The following is a 16,396-nucleotide window of genomic DNA, read 5'->3' as shown; positions in this document are numbered from 1 at the left end:
TAGGTTTTTGGCCGTATTGCCCAACCCAACAACCACTACAGTAGAACTGTCAAGTGATATGGATGATGTTGGAGGAAGCTGGACCGAAATGTCCTCAATAGGCAGGCAGGGAACTTACTCAAAAACGATAAAGAAGAGGACCACGGCTGATTTACTATAGAACAAAGTCATGTAGGGTCTAAGATGTGTTGGTGATTTGTTTCTGGGTGTCTTGCAATGCTCAAATGATGATAAAGGACACAAATGGATTCTAAACTGTCAGAGCTCCATTGATGAAGGACAATTGGTGGGGTTGCTCTTGTTTTTTTTGGCAACACTGTAGCTAAAGATTTAGAGGCTTTCACGTCTTGTAAACTTTGAGGCTCTACCATGGCCTACATGAAAAAAGAGCGTATGTTACAGCGGCTGCTCTAACATAAGACTCTTAACCAGTGTCTCTTTGGGGGCTCTTTCCAGTTAAAGAGCTTTTGTGTTTGTTGAAAAGGCTGTGACAATGCGGGTTTGACATGATTTGCAAATTTTTCCTCCATGCAGCTGTTTCACTGGCGCTCGCTTTGAACGGAGTCTTCACAAACACCATCAAGTTGATTGTCGGCAGGTATGTTATATATTTTCAAACAATAACAATGGAATGAAAGTGCAAAGACTGCATATGTAACTTTTAATGTCGCAGAACAGTTTAGGGTACATTTCCATTGCCACAAGCTGTAAAAACAACCAATTTAAGGATATTTACTTGACCATGTAACAACAATTGGGACAAGTTGTTCTTAAAACAATCCGACTCTGCCAAAATAAGCAAAACATTTGTACAGTAGTATTTACGTGCCCAAAGATAAATTACAGTGCCCCTTAAGCCACATTTCCAACAAGCTTACCGATGTATGGTCTGGATCAGGTAAACCTACAGTCAGGGGCGTACTCCACTAAAAACTGGGCCCTCATATACGAGGCTAGTCACGCCACCCTAAACCCAACATCACCCCATACACACACACTTAATTCGCTTGTATGCACTAAAAAAACGTATTGCATGGATTTGGTTGAAACCAGCTTTCTAAAACACATGAAAAAACATGTTTTGGACTTTTCACAGATGGAAATAACATATCTAAATCAGAACATATCTAGATAAACCCAAACATTTTATATAAAGTGTCAAGCATCTGAATTTAAATACCGTCATTTCAGTCTACAAACCTCACCATTTCCTCAATGTATCCACTGTTATGTACAACTTCACTGTGGACACAACTTACCTATCATGCTGCGTCCTGTGTTCGCGTCATCACTTTCAGGTTGGTTAAGTAAGTTTTTTTTGCCACACATTGACAAAATGCACACGGACCAACCCCAAAGCCGAAGAAGATCGGCCAGATCAGTGAAGAAGGAAAAACTGCTGTACGGAACATGAATCCGCCATCACTAAGAGGCCCCAAAAGGGCGGACCGCTCAGAGTTAAGTATATACAAAGTATAACCAACTAAACAACAGGCGCCATCTTTGCTACCAAGGAGGTGTGCTGCTGTGGCCGGATGCATGCAATAACTGTCGTTTTGAAGTTTGTTTTTCTGATTAAATAAACCTAATTAATGTGTCTATACATACATCTAAACATCATAAACTTCCAATAAAACATGCTTTTATTACGTCATTTCAATTGTGACTTTGTGTGAAGTATGTCAACTGTGGTGGCTGCCTCCCATGCATATGTAATCACTGCATGTATCACTCATGTATTATTGTACTCATGTACTTTCTTTTTTCTAACATACAAGTGACTAAGTGTACTTTTGTAGTTGTTTCCACATATTTCTGCACAATAACTCAGATATGGTAACACTGGCGAGCAGTTGACAATATGGAGTAATTTTTGGTCCAGAACATATTTTGCTTTATTCATTAATGACATATTTCTTGCCACTTTATGTTGTATATTTTTTTATGAGATTTCCAGTTCATTTTCTCACCCATTATTACCCCTGAAATGTGGTTTATTTTACTCGTTTAGTGTACGTCTGTTTGTATTTGTGCTTGACTTTCTCTTCTACTGTTACTTATACCGTCAGCCAATATAAATATATTGGGTTAATTATAGATTCAGAGCTTTCCTTTAAATCCCATATGGGCAAATTAAGTAAAATAATTAGAGATGTCAGATAATATCGGCCGATAAATGCGTTAAAATGTAATATCAGAAATTATCGGTATCAGTTTTTGTTATTATCGGTTTCGTTTTTTTTTTTTTTTGTTTTTTTATTGAATCAACATAAAAAACACAAGATACACTTACAATTAGTGCACCAACCCAAAAAACCTCCCTGCCCCATTTACACTCATTCACACAAAAGGGTTGTTTCTTTCTGTTAATAATATTCTGGTTACTACATTATATATCAATATATATCAATACAGTATGCAAGGGATACAGTCCGTAAGCACACATGATTGTGCGTGCTGCTGGTCCACTAATAGTACTAACCTTTAACAGTTAATTTTACTAATTTTCATTAATTACCAGTTTCAATGCAACTGTTTTTATATTGTTTTACTTTCTTTTTTATTAAAGAAAATGTTTTTAATGTATTTATCTTATTTTATTTTATTAATTGTTTTTAAAAGTACCTTATCTTCACCATACCTGGTTGTCCAAATTAGGCATAATAAATAATGTGTTAATTCCACGACTGTATATATCGGTTGATATCGGTATTGGTTGATATCGGTATCGGTAATTAAAGAGTTGGACAATATCGGAATATCAGATATCGGCAAAAAGCCATTATCGGACATCCCTAAAAATAATCAAGTTTAATGTCGCAGATTTTCGTGCAATTCGAAATTAAATGTCAACTAAAGCTGCAAAATTGTAATTGTATTTGATGATTTTTAGCCACTTCAACTATTGCCTTACCAGCTGGTCTCAGGCTGGTCAGAGTTTAAGAAAAAACCCCATTGAAAATCTTTTACAAACAAGCAATTAAAGTCATGGATATATAACCTAGGCACTATCATCACTGTGCCATTCTGAGAAAATACAGTATTTTAAACTGGGACAGTTCACACATTTGCAGACTTAAAAGTGACCTATAAAGTACTGCATGAATTGACTCCAAATCCTCTGGCAGAGTTCATCAGCCAAAGAAACAGCCCTGAGCGTGTCACTTGAGGCTTTCAGTAAGTCGGCCTGGTCAGTAAGGAGTGCAAATGTGTGGAACTCAGTACCTAAGGAGGTTAAACTGGTCACAACATACAAGGCCTTCACAAAAAATGGAAAATGTGGCTTATCAAGGCCTACAGCTGCCAGCACTAAAAGATGAACCTGTTTTAATGCTAAGATAAATGTTATGTTGTGATGTTGTATTTTATTTGGTATTATAATGTTGTCCATTTAAAAGAAATCAAAAGCAAAGTGCTAAAAAAAACATTTAACCTTGTTTATGTATTAAAAAAGATAACTGTTAAAATAGCAGCAATGGAAATAAAAAACAATTTATCTTCTTCAAAAAGAAAAGCAATTTGTGATGTTTAAAAAAGCTGCACACTGGTATATTGATTATTAATTAACTCTTGGCAGTTTTAGCATTTTAAAAAACTCAATGTGTATTTAATAGATTGTATGTTTAATAGTATGATACCTCCGCATTGGTGCCTGCATGTCTTTATTTGTGTGTAAGTGTGTGTGTGTTTGTTTGTGTGCATGTCTGTGTGTGTGTGTGTGTGTGCGCATGCAGTTTGCGTTTAATTTGCCCTTTTTTACAGCATTGTAAAAGGACTTGAATTGATGTCGACAAAGTTTAGCTGGCTGACTCTGGGTAAAATTATAGTTAAAGTTATATTTTAACACAACTTTGTAACACTCTTGACAGTTAGCTAACAAGGTAGAAGCTAACTCTCTTACCGAGGCTGTGTCCGCATCCTCCCTTCAAATGTCTGACATCGCGTCTCCGCTTTAAATGCTTGCATATCACAAATGCACTGCCATAAAAATAAGGTCCGCTTTGCAAAATGAGCGAGGTATTCATGATTTTAACAAGAATAAAAGGAAATGTCCTCACATTATATGTGTAACGATTTGGTCGCATGATTAAGCGAGGGTCGTTTTCCTAAGATGCAGACGGACTTCGGACAAAGCGTACAGGTAGGAAATGATTTATTTACCAATAAATCAGGCAGGAACAAGCAAAGCGTGCTCATAGCACGGGAGGCAAAGCTAACGGGGGCTAGCGTGGTAGCTTGCAAACAAAAGGAGATTAGCGTGGAAGCTAGCTTAACAAAAGAACCTAGCGTGGAAGCTAGTATGTAAAGAGCAGGAATCAAAATCGTCGTCATCTGTTGCGTGAAGCAAATTAGCAAGCCAGACTGACTGACCGACCGGAAAAGGCAGGATTAATTAGCACTCTGATCAGTGCTCGGGAAACAGGTGAGCGTCCCGTACACCAATCAGAGACAGGTGAAGATAATAAGCACCAATGGTAACAGAAAACAAACCCAGGGTGCACAAAACAGGACCTGAGGGAGTCCAAAAACCAAACAGAACATGATCAGGGCAGCGGATCATAACATTATCACTGGCAATGTTTTTGTGAGCGACCCACTCCTGGCCGGAAAACACGAGTGATGACGTCACGACTATTGTAGACAATTTTAATTGTCGGCAACAAATTTTATTGTCAATATTCGTCGACAAAATCCACTAATCATTGCAGCACGAATGTACAACACAGAATTTGTCCAAGGCTCCCCATGTCTTTAAAAACTTGTGACACCTCTGTTTCTATCTTCAATTGACGGTCCTTGAATAGACCTAAGTCATGGGCAATGAGATGCAAAAGAGAAACTTGTACATAACTTTCTTCTATGCTGCCGCAGAGAATTATTATACAGTATGTTTAGCTTTCTTCTATCACCTCATCCTTGTTCCAAAACATTTGTGCTGTGTGTGAATGCTGAAAAGAGAACTTTGATGACATTGTGATGTCTGTGTTAAGTGATGTGTTCGAAGTTAGGTTTGACTCTAAACCATTTTGGTTTTTGAATGGGGGTGTAGGTAGTACACTTTTTAATTAGATTCAAGCAACTTTATTATTGTTCAATGTATATATTGATCTTTATGTATGTATATATATATATATATATATTTTTTTTTTTTTTTGTTTGTTTTTTTTTGTTTTGTTTTTGTAATTTATTATTATTATTATTTTTTTATATATATATTTTTTTATTTATCTTAACAAATATAACGTCCATTTTTTTTAATAACTTACATACTTCAATGACAGAAAAAAACTTCAAAATGTACAGAAGGCTCGGGGCACCCATGTGTTGGGGCCCCTGTACAACATCTTTTTTTTTCACGCCCCTACCTACAGCAGTTCAGTTTTTCAAAACCACCATGTGGTTTGTAGGCAACATGGTGATATTTCTGTCAGCTACACAATTAGCACATTAATACACAATTAATTCCACGAAAATAATACTTGTGGTTAGCATTTCTGCCTCACAGTCAGGAGGTTCTGGGATAGAATCTGGCTCAGACCTGTATGCATGGAGTTTGCATGGTATTCCCATGCTTGGGTGGCTTTATTTGCATAGTCCATAAACATGTACATGCAAGTACTATACCACTTATCCTAATTACAGTCATGGTTGAGATGGAGCTTATCCCAGCTGACTTTAAGTACGAGCCAGCATATACCATGGACTAGTCGACAGCCATGGATGAATGTGAAATGTTTTTTGTCTATATCTGATTGACTACTGTCCAGACTTGTGTCAACTGGGATAGGCTCCAGCTCACACGACAAACGAGGACAAGAGGTGTAGAAAATGGATGGATAGATGAAAATTTCCCATATATCGTAATGAGTATTTCTGTTTTCTTCCTCAGACCTCGGCCTGACTATTTCCAGCGGTGTTTCCCAGATGGTCAAGTGAATGCAAAGATGCTGTGCACTGGAGAACCACATCTGGTCTCAGAGGGGCGCAAGAGTTTTCCCAGTAGCCATTCCTCCTGTGAGTAGCAGCAACGTCATTTCCACCGTGTCTAGCACGACAGAACGTGATATACAGTATATCATATGCTCCATAACGTAACTTTTTTTTTAGATATTTCCATGTAAGATAACTGGACGTTGTTCTTTTTACATCTTTTGTTTTGTCCTGTTCAGCTACTCGGACAAACCCTATTTGCTGTACAGATTTACTTTACAAAAGAGAAGTATGGGATACTTCTCTTGTTGCCTTATTTGTGTTTGACTTTATTAAATGGATTTGTATTAATGTTTGGCAGAGCAGGAGGGAAAAGAAAAACTAAAAAAAGGAAGACAGAGGGGGAAATTGCGGGGACAACAGTGGGATAAGAAAGAGAGACAGCAACAAAAACAACAACAACAATACCAACAACAGCATAACAGCATCAGCAAATAAGATATGTACAAATATCATAAAACAAAGTGATGGCAAACATCAATAACACAGAAATGACAACGAACATTATTGCACTACAAATGGAGCAATACAAATACTAATAGAAATACCACTATTAATAATGAATAATAACAATAATTACCTCCATTATCAATAATATAATTGTTTCAAATGCAACAATACGTATATGTAATGATAACTTGAATTACAAAGAGAAAGCAGTTAAATGGAAGGGAATAAGGAGAAGCAAACTGTATTAACCTTGTAGATTGTTATAGTAACGATAGGTTAAGCTTTGTCAGCGTGTAGTGTTTTACCCAGTTACCCCTTAGGGGAACAACGTTAATATATGTTTGATGAAACGTGATTATTATATGCATGAGTGTATGTATGTATGTATGTATGTGTGTGTGTACAGTGAATGTGCATGTGGATGTATGTACCGTGAATGTATATGTATGCACGAGCGTAGGTACATATGTATGTGGGTAAGTACCAATGTGTGCTCGTATGCATGTATTAATGAATGAATATACATATGTGTGTATGGATAATTGTGTGTACGTGAGTATGTATGTGAATTTGTATGTACAATATATTTGTCTCCCAGTGTGTGCGGGAACCAAAGTATGGCCCCAGAGAGCCCAATCCGAAACAGCAGGTGCGGTGCCCAGGGAACAAGAGACCACCAGCCCCACTGTAGCCCCCTCAAGAAGAGAAAAAGAAGAAAAAAAAACGATAGGCGATCACAGACATGCTGACAAACAAGGTCACTACCCCAGCAGCTGGCCGACTGGCATCACTGTAGAGTTCTGCAGCCGGGACGAGACCCAGGGGCCCCAGACACGCAGCCCGGCTGCAGTAGCCCCCCCACCCCAAAAAAAATATTATATATACATATCCATATGTACATACATACACACACACATTATATATATATATATATATATATATATATATATATATATATATATATATATATATATATATATATATATATATGCATGCATACATACATGCACATATACATACACACACATATATAAACAAACAAATCAATACACAGGCGAACCAGCCAATAACTTCACCCACCCACCCCTGTCCCCGAAGTCCGCGCCGACCGAGGAGGTAATGAGGGGCACGCCGCACTCCTGAACCCCAACCCACCCATGCATGTGATGTGGGAGTGTATAATGCCCCCAGAGTCTCTACTGTGTATTTAAAATTAGGTCAGCCATTGCAGCCGACCTCCAGTCCCCATTGATGTGTGTATTGTAGCGTGAGGGAGATATGTATGCTTGTGGGGACTAATAATTGGAGGATATCAAGGCCTTAGTGGGTCCCTACCATACCGACACCCCCAAACCCTAAGTGTCTAACATGCAGTTATAATTGAGGGATGGACGAGCAGGGGACAAGTCAAGAGGACTGGAGCCCCATAGAGGTATCCTCATCCCCCCACCATGCCTTCCCGCGGGGCAATCCCTCGAAGTTTTATATGTGTGTGTGTGTGTGTGCTACAAGTAGGAGGAGCAGAGGGCCCGGACACCCGAAATCAAAACAAAAGAGCGACCAACCCCGTTCTTTTTACATCTTATGACCGCATATCATTTAGCACGTACTGTTACTGTGTTACCTCTTTAAACAGTTTTTTGTATCCAGAAACTTGATTAGAGTTCCTCCCTTGCTGTTCTTACCTCACAAGGGCCTTTAATTATTCAAGTGTTTTCCTTTTGTCCAGCTGTGATTTGCAGGCTTGGAATGCTTTGCTTTCGGCCATACAGAATTTAGTAGTGTCCAAAAGAAAACACTGAGCTATTATGTACATTTAAAAAAATACTCTGAAAATTAGTATCACTTTTAATTTATTTGCAATCATCAAATAAAAATCTAAAAACATTAGTGAGGAAACAGTTTTGGTTAAAGAACTATAAATTGCATATTTCCACATTTAATAAAGATGCATCATTAAATTCCAAATGTATAGTAACTGCTTGTGTACAAAAAACTGTTAAGTAGTTTTTGAATGTATTTCATTACCATCCAGTAGTGTGCTTACTTTGAACATAACAAAAACACAGTCACATCCTTTGTTATGTTTGTAATTTGCACCAAAAGGTCACATGAGGACCGAATCGTATGCAAACCAAAGCCATTTTTCTGATAAGAAATAATATGAATTGAATGAATCCGGACAAGCGGTAGAAAATGGATGGATGGATGGCATTCCAGACACAAAGAAATATGAACATAAAACACATTTTATAGAGAACCTTAAAAATGTACATAGAGAAGCAAGCATACAGTATGCATCGCTTTCTCCACAAACCAGAAAGAAGACAATTATGGGAAGTGAAGGATCACCGGCAAGGCTGGAGTAAAAATGATAACAATATCTTGTGTGACGTTAGATAACAGAAATAGTCGATTTCTGACCTTCTTGAACTTAACTTGTACACAATGTACTACCATTGACTCTGGACATAACTGACCTATGTTCTAAGCAAAACCTATGTTTATCTAATCTTTGTATAACAGGCCTCGTCTTATTGCTATTCGATTCTTGCAATGATTTTTGTTTGTTTGTGTTTCTGATGTGACAGAAACTGTTTTTGTGCTTTCATAAAAAAGTTCATATGTAAATTATTAAATATGCTCATAGAAATGTATTTGATTCCACAAATCTTGTTCATCTGTGTGAATCTTTTTTAGACCATTCTTAAGTCGTCTATAACAATATGACAGCCCTAAAAGTCTACCAGCATTTTACACTGATCAATATGTTTTCAGATATGTACCGGTATAGGTGTGTTACAACTGTTATACAGCCCTTCATTGTCATCATGTGGGGGTTTTAATTACATATATAAAACATATATCAATTAGATATCAGTACAGAAGGAAGATTATTAGAATTAGGTCACTGTGCCAGCTGGAGCCATAACAATTTTGAGGAATATTTTTCTAATATATGTTATAAAGATACAATATGTTTATGACAGGTTGTTTCTTAACAAATCCATATATATATGTATATATATATATATATATATATATATATATATATATATATATATATATATATATATGGGGTGTAACGATTAATCGATATATTGATTTATATTCCTAGATTCAACTACCGTATTTTTCGGAGTATAAGTCGCACCGGAGTATAAGTCGCACCTGCCGAAAATGCATAATAAAGAAGGATAAAAACATATATAAGTCGCACTGGAGCCCGGCCAAACTATGAAAAAAACTGCGACTTATAGTCCGAAAAATACGGTACATCGATTTGTTCTCTGCAAGTTTCCCTTCCGGGAGATACACATCAATCCAAGATCGTTTTTAAAGGTAATTCATCGAGTTTGTCAATACTAGAAAAAGGAAAACATTAGATTTAAGAACGGCAGACTTCATTTGAAGTTTAGCAATTTTGATTTTAAAGGGGAACTGCACTTTTTTTGGTTCACAATCATCAAGAAAGACATGACGATGGATGGATTTTTTTTAATGCTAACTTGTAAATATACGTACTTAAAAGTATGCTTACAGCGGAGCCGTTAACAATACTATATTTACATTTTGTGATTTGAATATTAACCAAGTATTAGTGATATTGTTATTACAAGCACTAACACAGACAAACAATTTATAGTGGCGCTGTGACCAGTGTTGGGTTAGTTACTGAAAACCAGTAAGTAGTTACAGTTACTAGTTACTTTATTTCAAAAGTAACTCAGTTACTAACTCAGTTACTTAAACCAAAAAGTAATGCGTTTGTTATGTTTGGACTAAGGGGAGGTGACGGCAAACAGACACCAGGGGGCAGAATATACAATTATTTAATATATATATATATATATATATATATATATATATATATAATAATAACAAACACTACTGAACTAAGGAAATGGAGTGTGAACTAGAATACCAGAGTGTGTGGTGTGTAAGACTAGGTGTGTAGTTAGCTGACGTGTGTTACCAAGTGTTGACGAGAGCAAACGAGGCAGTCCATGGGGCAGGCAGGTGATCCGGGGCAAGAGAGAGGCGTCAAAGTCCAGGGGCAAGCGAGGAGTCAAGGAAACGAGGGAGGCAGTCAAAATCCACAGAAGGTAAACACTGCGGAGGCACGGGAGAACAAACAAGGATGTCAGACACGAGGGAAAACACGCAGAGAGAGAGAAAGAGAGAGATCATAAGCCTTACGGTACACCATGAGAAAACTAAGTTCCCGCGCCGATTCTTGGGTCCACTGGTCCTTTATTGAGCTTGCCCTCATCAGACACAGGTGTGTAGATTGTCTGATTGTCTGCAGGCTTGTAGCTGCGTGGGCGTGCTGCTCTCAGCGCGAGCAGGGGCGTGTCCGAGCGCGCTGTCAGCGGAGCCTCCAAGTGTTCCCGCAGAGAAGGGAGACGCAGACTGCGCGTGCGCCGTAACAGTATCCCCCCCCTATGGACAGATTCCAGATGTCCTGGAAGTCGAACCCCCGAAAAAACAGGAACAAAAGTCAAGGGAGGGCGGAGGGGCGAACTGGTGGTGGGTCGCCGGCCCAAGTGCCCCCGAATCCACCGGGGACGAGTCTGGTGGCGACGGCGAGTAGAACGCCGCTGAGGCCGGCGAGGCGGGCGACCAAGGAACGGCCACCTTCTTGGCCGTCGGGAAGGCGGACGTGATTGGCGCGATGGTGCGTTTCGCCGGAAACAAGGAGGTGACATCGGCGTGGAAGCGGCAGACGTCATCGGCGGCGTGGAAGCGGCAGATGTCATCGGCGGCGTGGAAGCGGCAGACGTCATCGGCGCCGAGGAGGGCAGCTGAGGAGTTGGCCGAGGTGCAGAGGTCGGCGCTGCTGGCTGAGGGGCAGAGGTCGGCGCTGCCGGCTGAGGGGCAGAGGTCGGCGCTGCCGGCTGAGGGGCAGAGGTCGCCGCTGCCGGCCTGGGAGCTGGCGGAGACGAGGGGGCCAGCCTGGGAGCTGGTGCTAGCTTGGAGACTAGCCTGGGGACTGGTGCTAGCTCAGAGGCTAGCCTGGGGACCGGTGCTAGCTCAGAGGCTAACCTGGGGACCGGTGCTAGCTCAGAGGCTAGCCTGGGGATCGGTGCTAGCTCGGAGGCTAGCCGAGGGGCCGGTGCTAGCTCGGACGCTAGCCGAGGGACTGGTGCTAGCTCCGACGCTAGCCGAGGGACTGGTGCTAGCTCCGACGCTAGCCGAGGGACTGGTGCTAGCTCCGACGCTAGCCGAGGGACTGGTGCTAGCTCCGACGCTAGCCGAGGAACTGGTGCTAGCTCCGACGCTAGCCGAGGGACTGGTGCTAGCTCGGACGCTAGCCGAGGGACTGGTGCTAGCTCGGACGCTAGCCGAGGGACTAGTGCTAGCTCGGACGCTAGCCGAGGGACTGGTGCTAGCTCGGACGCTAGCCGAGGGACTGGTGCTCGCTCGGACGCTAGCCGAGGGACTGGTGCTAGCTCGGACGCTAGCCGAGGGACTGATGCTAGCTCGGACGCTAGCCGAGGGACTGGTGCTAGCTCGGACACTAGCTGAGGGACTGGTGCTAGCTCAGGGGCTAGCCAGGGGGCTGGTGGCTGCGGCTGGGAAAAGCGGAAGACAGATGGTATTTGTCCGGCAGGGGGTAGCCTGTCTGGGTGCTGTTGTGCTACCACGTCAGCACAGCCACCAGTACTAAAATGGAAGATAGATTGTCCTTGTCTGGCAGGGGGTCGCCTGGCTGGGTGCAGCTGCGCCACCACACCAGCACAGCCACCAGCACTATCCCCCCCCTCCGAACACGGATGCCAGACGCCTCCAGCTGATTGAGGAACAGTCACTAAGGGTGGGAGGAGGGTGTCCAGGCGACGGGTAAATTCCTTCATCCCCATATTAGAGTTAAACAGTCACTTGAAGGAGTGTTGAGGAGGGCTAGAAAAATTGTCCAGGGTGGAGGTAAAAGAAAAAGACATCCTGAGAGGGGCAAAAAGAAAAAGAAAAAAGGAAGAAGAAAAAAAATTCCACTGGGGGCGGGGCTAAAGTCACTGGGGGCTAAGGTACGTGCCGTCAGGTCCTTAATCATTTTGGCGGGAACTTACTGTTATGTTTGGACTAAGGGGAGGTGACGGCAAACAGACACCAGGGGTAAAAATATACAATTATTTAATATATATATATATATAATAATTCAATATATATATATATCAATCAATCAATCAATCAATGTTTATTTATATAGCCCTAAATCACAAGTGTCTCAAAGGGCTGCACAAGCCACAACGACATCCTCGGTACAGCCCACATAACGGCAAGGAAAAACTCACCCCAGTGGGACGTCGATGTGAATGACTATGAGAAACCTTGGAGAGGACCGCATATGTGGGTAACCCCCCCCCTCTAGGGAGACCGAATGCAATGGATGTCGAGTGGGTCTAACATAATATTGTGAGAGTCCAGTCCATAGTGGAATATATATATATATATATATATATATAAAGTAACAAACACTACTGAACTAAGGAAATGGAGTGTGAACTAGAATACCAGAGTGTGTGGTGTAAGACTAGGTGTGTAGTTAGCTGACGTGTGTTACCAAGTGTTGACGAGAGCAAACGAGGCAGTCCATGGGGCAGGCAGGTGATCCGGGGCGAGAGAGAGGCGTCAAAGTCCAGGGGCAAGCGAGGAGTCAAGGAAACGAGGGAGGCAGTCAAAATCCAGGGCAACGGAAGGTAAACACTGCGGAGGCACGGGAGAACAAACAAGGATGTCAGACACGAGGGAAAACACGCAGAGAGAGAGACAGAGAGAGATCATAAGCCTTACGGTACACCATGAGAAAACTAAGTTCCTGCGCCGATCCTTGGGTCCACTGGTCCTTTATTGAGCTTGCCCTCATCAGACACAGGTGTGTAGATTGTCTGATTGTCTGCAGGCTTGTAGCTGCGTGGGCGTGCTGCTCTCAGCGTGAGCATGGGCGTGTCCGAGCGCGCTGTCAGCGGAGCCTCCAAGTGTTCCCGCAGAGAAGGGAGACGCAGACTGCGCGTGCGCCGTAACAGCGTTACCGTGAAAAGTATCTATTTAGTTACTTATATATATTTTTTTATTTTTTTAAGGCCCCATTTAATGCCCTTTTAGCCTTCATTTCAGTACTGTTATTGCACTGGAGAATAATACAATCTGTTGAACAACTTGACATGCATTTGCATCACTGAACTCTGCTAAGCAATGTGGTCTACATACAACACACAAAGAAAAAGATATGTTTCAAAGGGCCAATTTGTTTCAGGCCAGAACAAATTGACAAAACTATTTTAAATAGCTGCAACATAACAAACAGCATAATAACAACATAGCTGTAAACCAAGGAAGGCACACTACATACATAAAGCCTAATCAGGCGTTTTTTTATCTCAAGGATTCTGAAATAAAATCATGTCTGAAGCCCAGAACACTCTACACATGTCCCCACTTAGTTTAGAGAAAAGGAAAGATTGGCCTGGCCCACTAGCATCCCTCTTTATGTTCGTGAACTTTATAGTCTAAACATTTAGAGTGATGTGATAATCAAACTCTCTAGAAGTCTAGAATGAAAGAGTATATAAGAGAATTGACAGAGTGTGTGTAACTTCAATGTGCAGTGCCTCGTTAAAATCCAGCTGCTGTTGGAAGTGGAGGTGAAGTGTGTGTCTCTTTACTAGCTTCGTCGAAGCATGTTGTTTTTGTAGCGGTTTCAGCATATTTGAATTGCTAGGATAGGATCTTTGATCCAAGACACAACTTACATTCAACTAAAATGTTATTTTCTTTGTAGTCGACAAAAGAAAAGTACTGAAAATATCTCCATTTTAAGAAACTCGGCTTCGGGCTTCGCCATGATGTCTTGTTAGTAAACACAGACACGCCCCCTCCCACACACACACACACACACACACACACACACACACACACACACACACACAGACAGCGCACGGCGCACCTCTTCTTTGTCGCCTCTTCCTTGTCGCTCCAATAAAACACACTCAGATCTTCTCAGTTTCTAGCCGATACTACATAAAAAATAACGCAAAATAACGCAGTAACGCATCATGTAGTAACGGTAACTGAGTTATTGAATATAAAAAAATAACGCGTTAGATTACTATTTACCGCCGATAGTAACGGCGTTACAGTAACGCGTTACTTTGTAACGCGTTAGCCAACAATGATGGTGGGTGGTCATTAAATATGTATTCTGATATATGTTCTTCACAGAAAATGAGCCAAAGTCAGTAAGTCTCAGTTTGAAAAATTAATTAATTGTATCATTTTTCGTTTAATAAAAAATGAAACCTGGTCCCACAGACCCGAACCCCACACAAGGGGACAGAGACAAAACCTATTTTATTGCCTTTGGTTGTGATTTTAATGTTAAAGTTTACAAGAAATGCACGTTTGTTGCATTTTAAAGGGTGAACTTGCATTATCAATCAATTAATTAGTTAATTTGGTCTCAAAATAATGTTGAAAATAATATCATTAATCAGCAATATTTTGTACATTAATATTGTCGTTGAGCAAAATTTGCTATCGGCCCAGGCCTAACGATAATGTACATCATACACACCTGACATGGGTTAACGGATTAATACTCTCCCTATTATCAGAACAACACAACAACAAGGCAAGCTGAACTGTCAAAGAGAACACACACACACACACACACACACACATAAAAATCCCTTTGGGGCCCTCTAAAATGTTAACTACCCCACAAGAGGAGGCGGACGCATTCAAGGCAAAAACTTGATGCGGAGAAAAGAGTGGAGAGAGAGAAAGAAAGACAGGAGGGAGCGAGGAGGAGGAGCAGCGTTTTACTGCTCCCAAGGAGATTCCTCTTTTTCCGGAGTTTTCTTCTTTTCCCTCTCCTCTCTAAAGGCTGTTAAATACTCTCACCTCATGTAGCTTGCGTCCCCTTTCACGACGTCTTGGTTCATTTATAGCGCTTCCGTGGAGGCTGGCGCATGACTTGTAATTCTCTTCCAAACCCTGAGGGGCAGTGTTTTCTTTGTGAGCTCTTGTTGACTATCTTTATTGACTATCTTTATGAGAGAGAGAGAGAGAGAGAGAGAGAGAGAGAGAGAGAGAGAGAGAGAGAGAGAGAGAGAGAGAGAGAAAGTCGCGGCAGGGGATAGGCAAATTTTTGCAACGCTATTCGGCCATTGAGGACATAGGACAAAAAAAAATAATACAAAAGTCTTAAATAACTTTTGTATTGACCTGCTGGTATTATTGTTTCTGTGCATGTGTTATCGATTTTCAGAGCTCACACGTTTGTGAATATACCGTGCCTAAAATATGACTGATGAGTGAAAATAGGTTCGGTCTCAGACTGGGCTCCTGGGGAGGGGGTTCAGACTGAGGCCAAGAAAAAAAAACTCAATAGCCATAAGCACATAAACCTGTTACATAGAATCCACAAAACTTGCAACAGAGGGGAGGGAGTCGGGATACAGTGGCAGGCTGTTGCTATCTAAAGCGCTGCGCAGCCGTTCAACCTAAGGGATTCAAACGGTGGTGGAGGCGTGGGGTGGGGGTGGGGGGTGGAGGTATGTGTGTGCATATGCCCATTGTCCAGGGTGTAATGTTGTTGTGTCTATTGTTGAAGGAGGGAGGGAGGTCAGAGCGGCTTTCACTGAGGTGTCCTCGGGGGATGTTTTCAGAACAGACTTCTTCTGTTATGAGCAGCGTCGAGGTCATTTGAGGGAGTCGAATCGTAGATAAGGATTGTTGTTTTCCAAGTGAGCAGACATTTTAATGACTTGTCTGATCTAATCGTCCATGCTGGCTCTCAAGATATTTTTTGAAATTTCAGTAAGCATCTCAATGATGTGGTCTAACTTAAGTTTCAGTTCAGACATCGCCACAGTCTGTGTTCCCACAGCTCGAGCCATGCCTTCCATTGCGACAGGCAGCCTTTGGGCTCCTTGGATGGCTGCCATCATCT

The 16,396-nt window shown here is 41.4% G+C and overlaps 1 protein-coding gene across 1 annotated transcript in view; it reads left to right on the top strand.

The window, feature by feature from the left end:
- Window positions 1-16,396, top strand: part of plpp4 (phospholipid phosphatase 4) — a 180,494-nt gene that overhangs the window by 130,015 nt on the left and 34,083 nt on the right. Inside the window, exons 4-5 of the mRNA XM_061961453.1 lie at window positions 535-598; window positions 5,891-6,015. Coding sequence (XP_061817437.1) covers window positions 535-598; window positions 5,891-6,015 — 189 coding nt within the window. The remainder of the gene's footprint in view (window positions 1-534; window positions 599-5,890; window positions 6,016-16,396) is intronic.

The sequence above is a fragment of the Nerophis lumbriciformis genome, linkage group LG02 (genome assembly GCF_033978685.3).
Source record: "Nerophis lumbriciformis linkage group LG02, RoL_Nlum_v2.1, whole genome shotgun sequence".
In the NCBI taxonomy this organism is placed as follows: domain Eukaryota; kingdom Metazoa; phylum Chordata; class Actinopteri; order Syngnathiformes; family Syngnathidae; genus Nerophis; species Nerophis lumbriciformis.
This window is presented reverse-complemented; position numbering and strand designations above follow the sequence as displayed.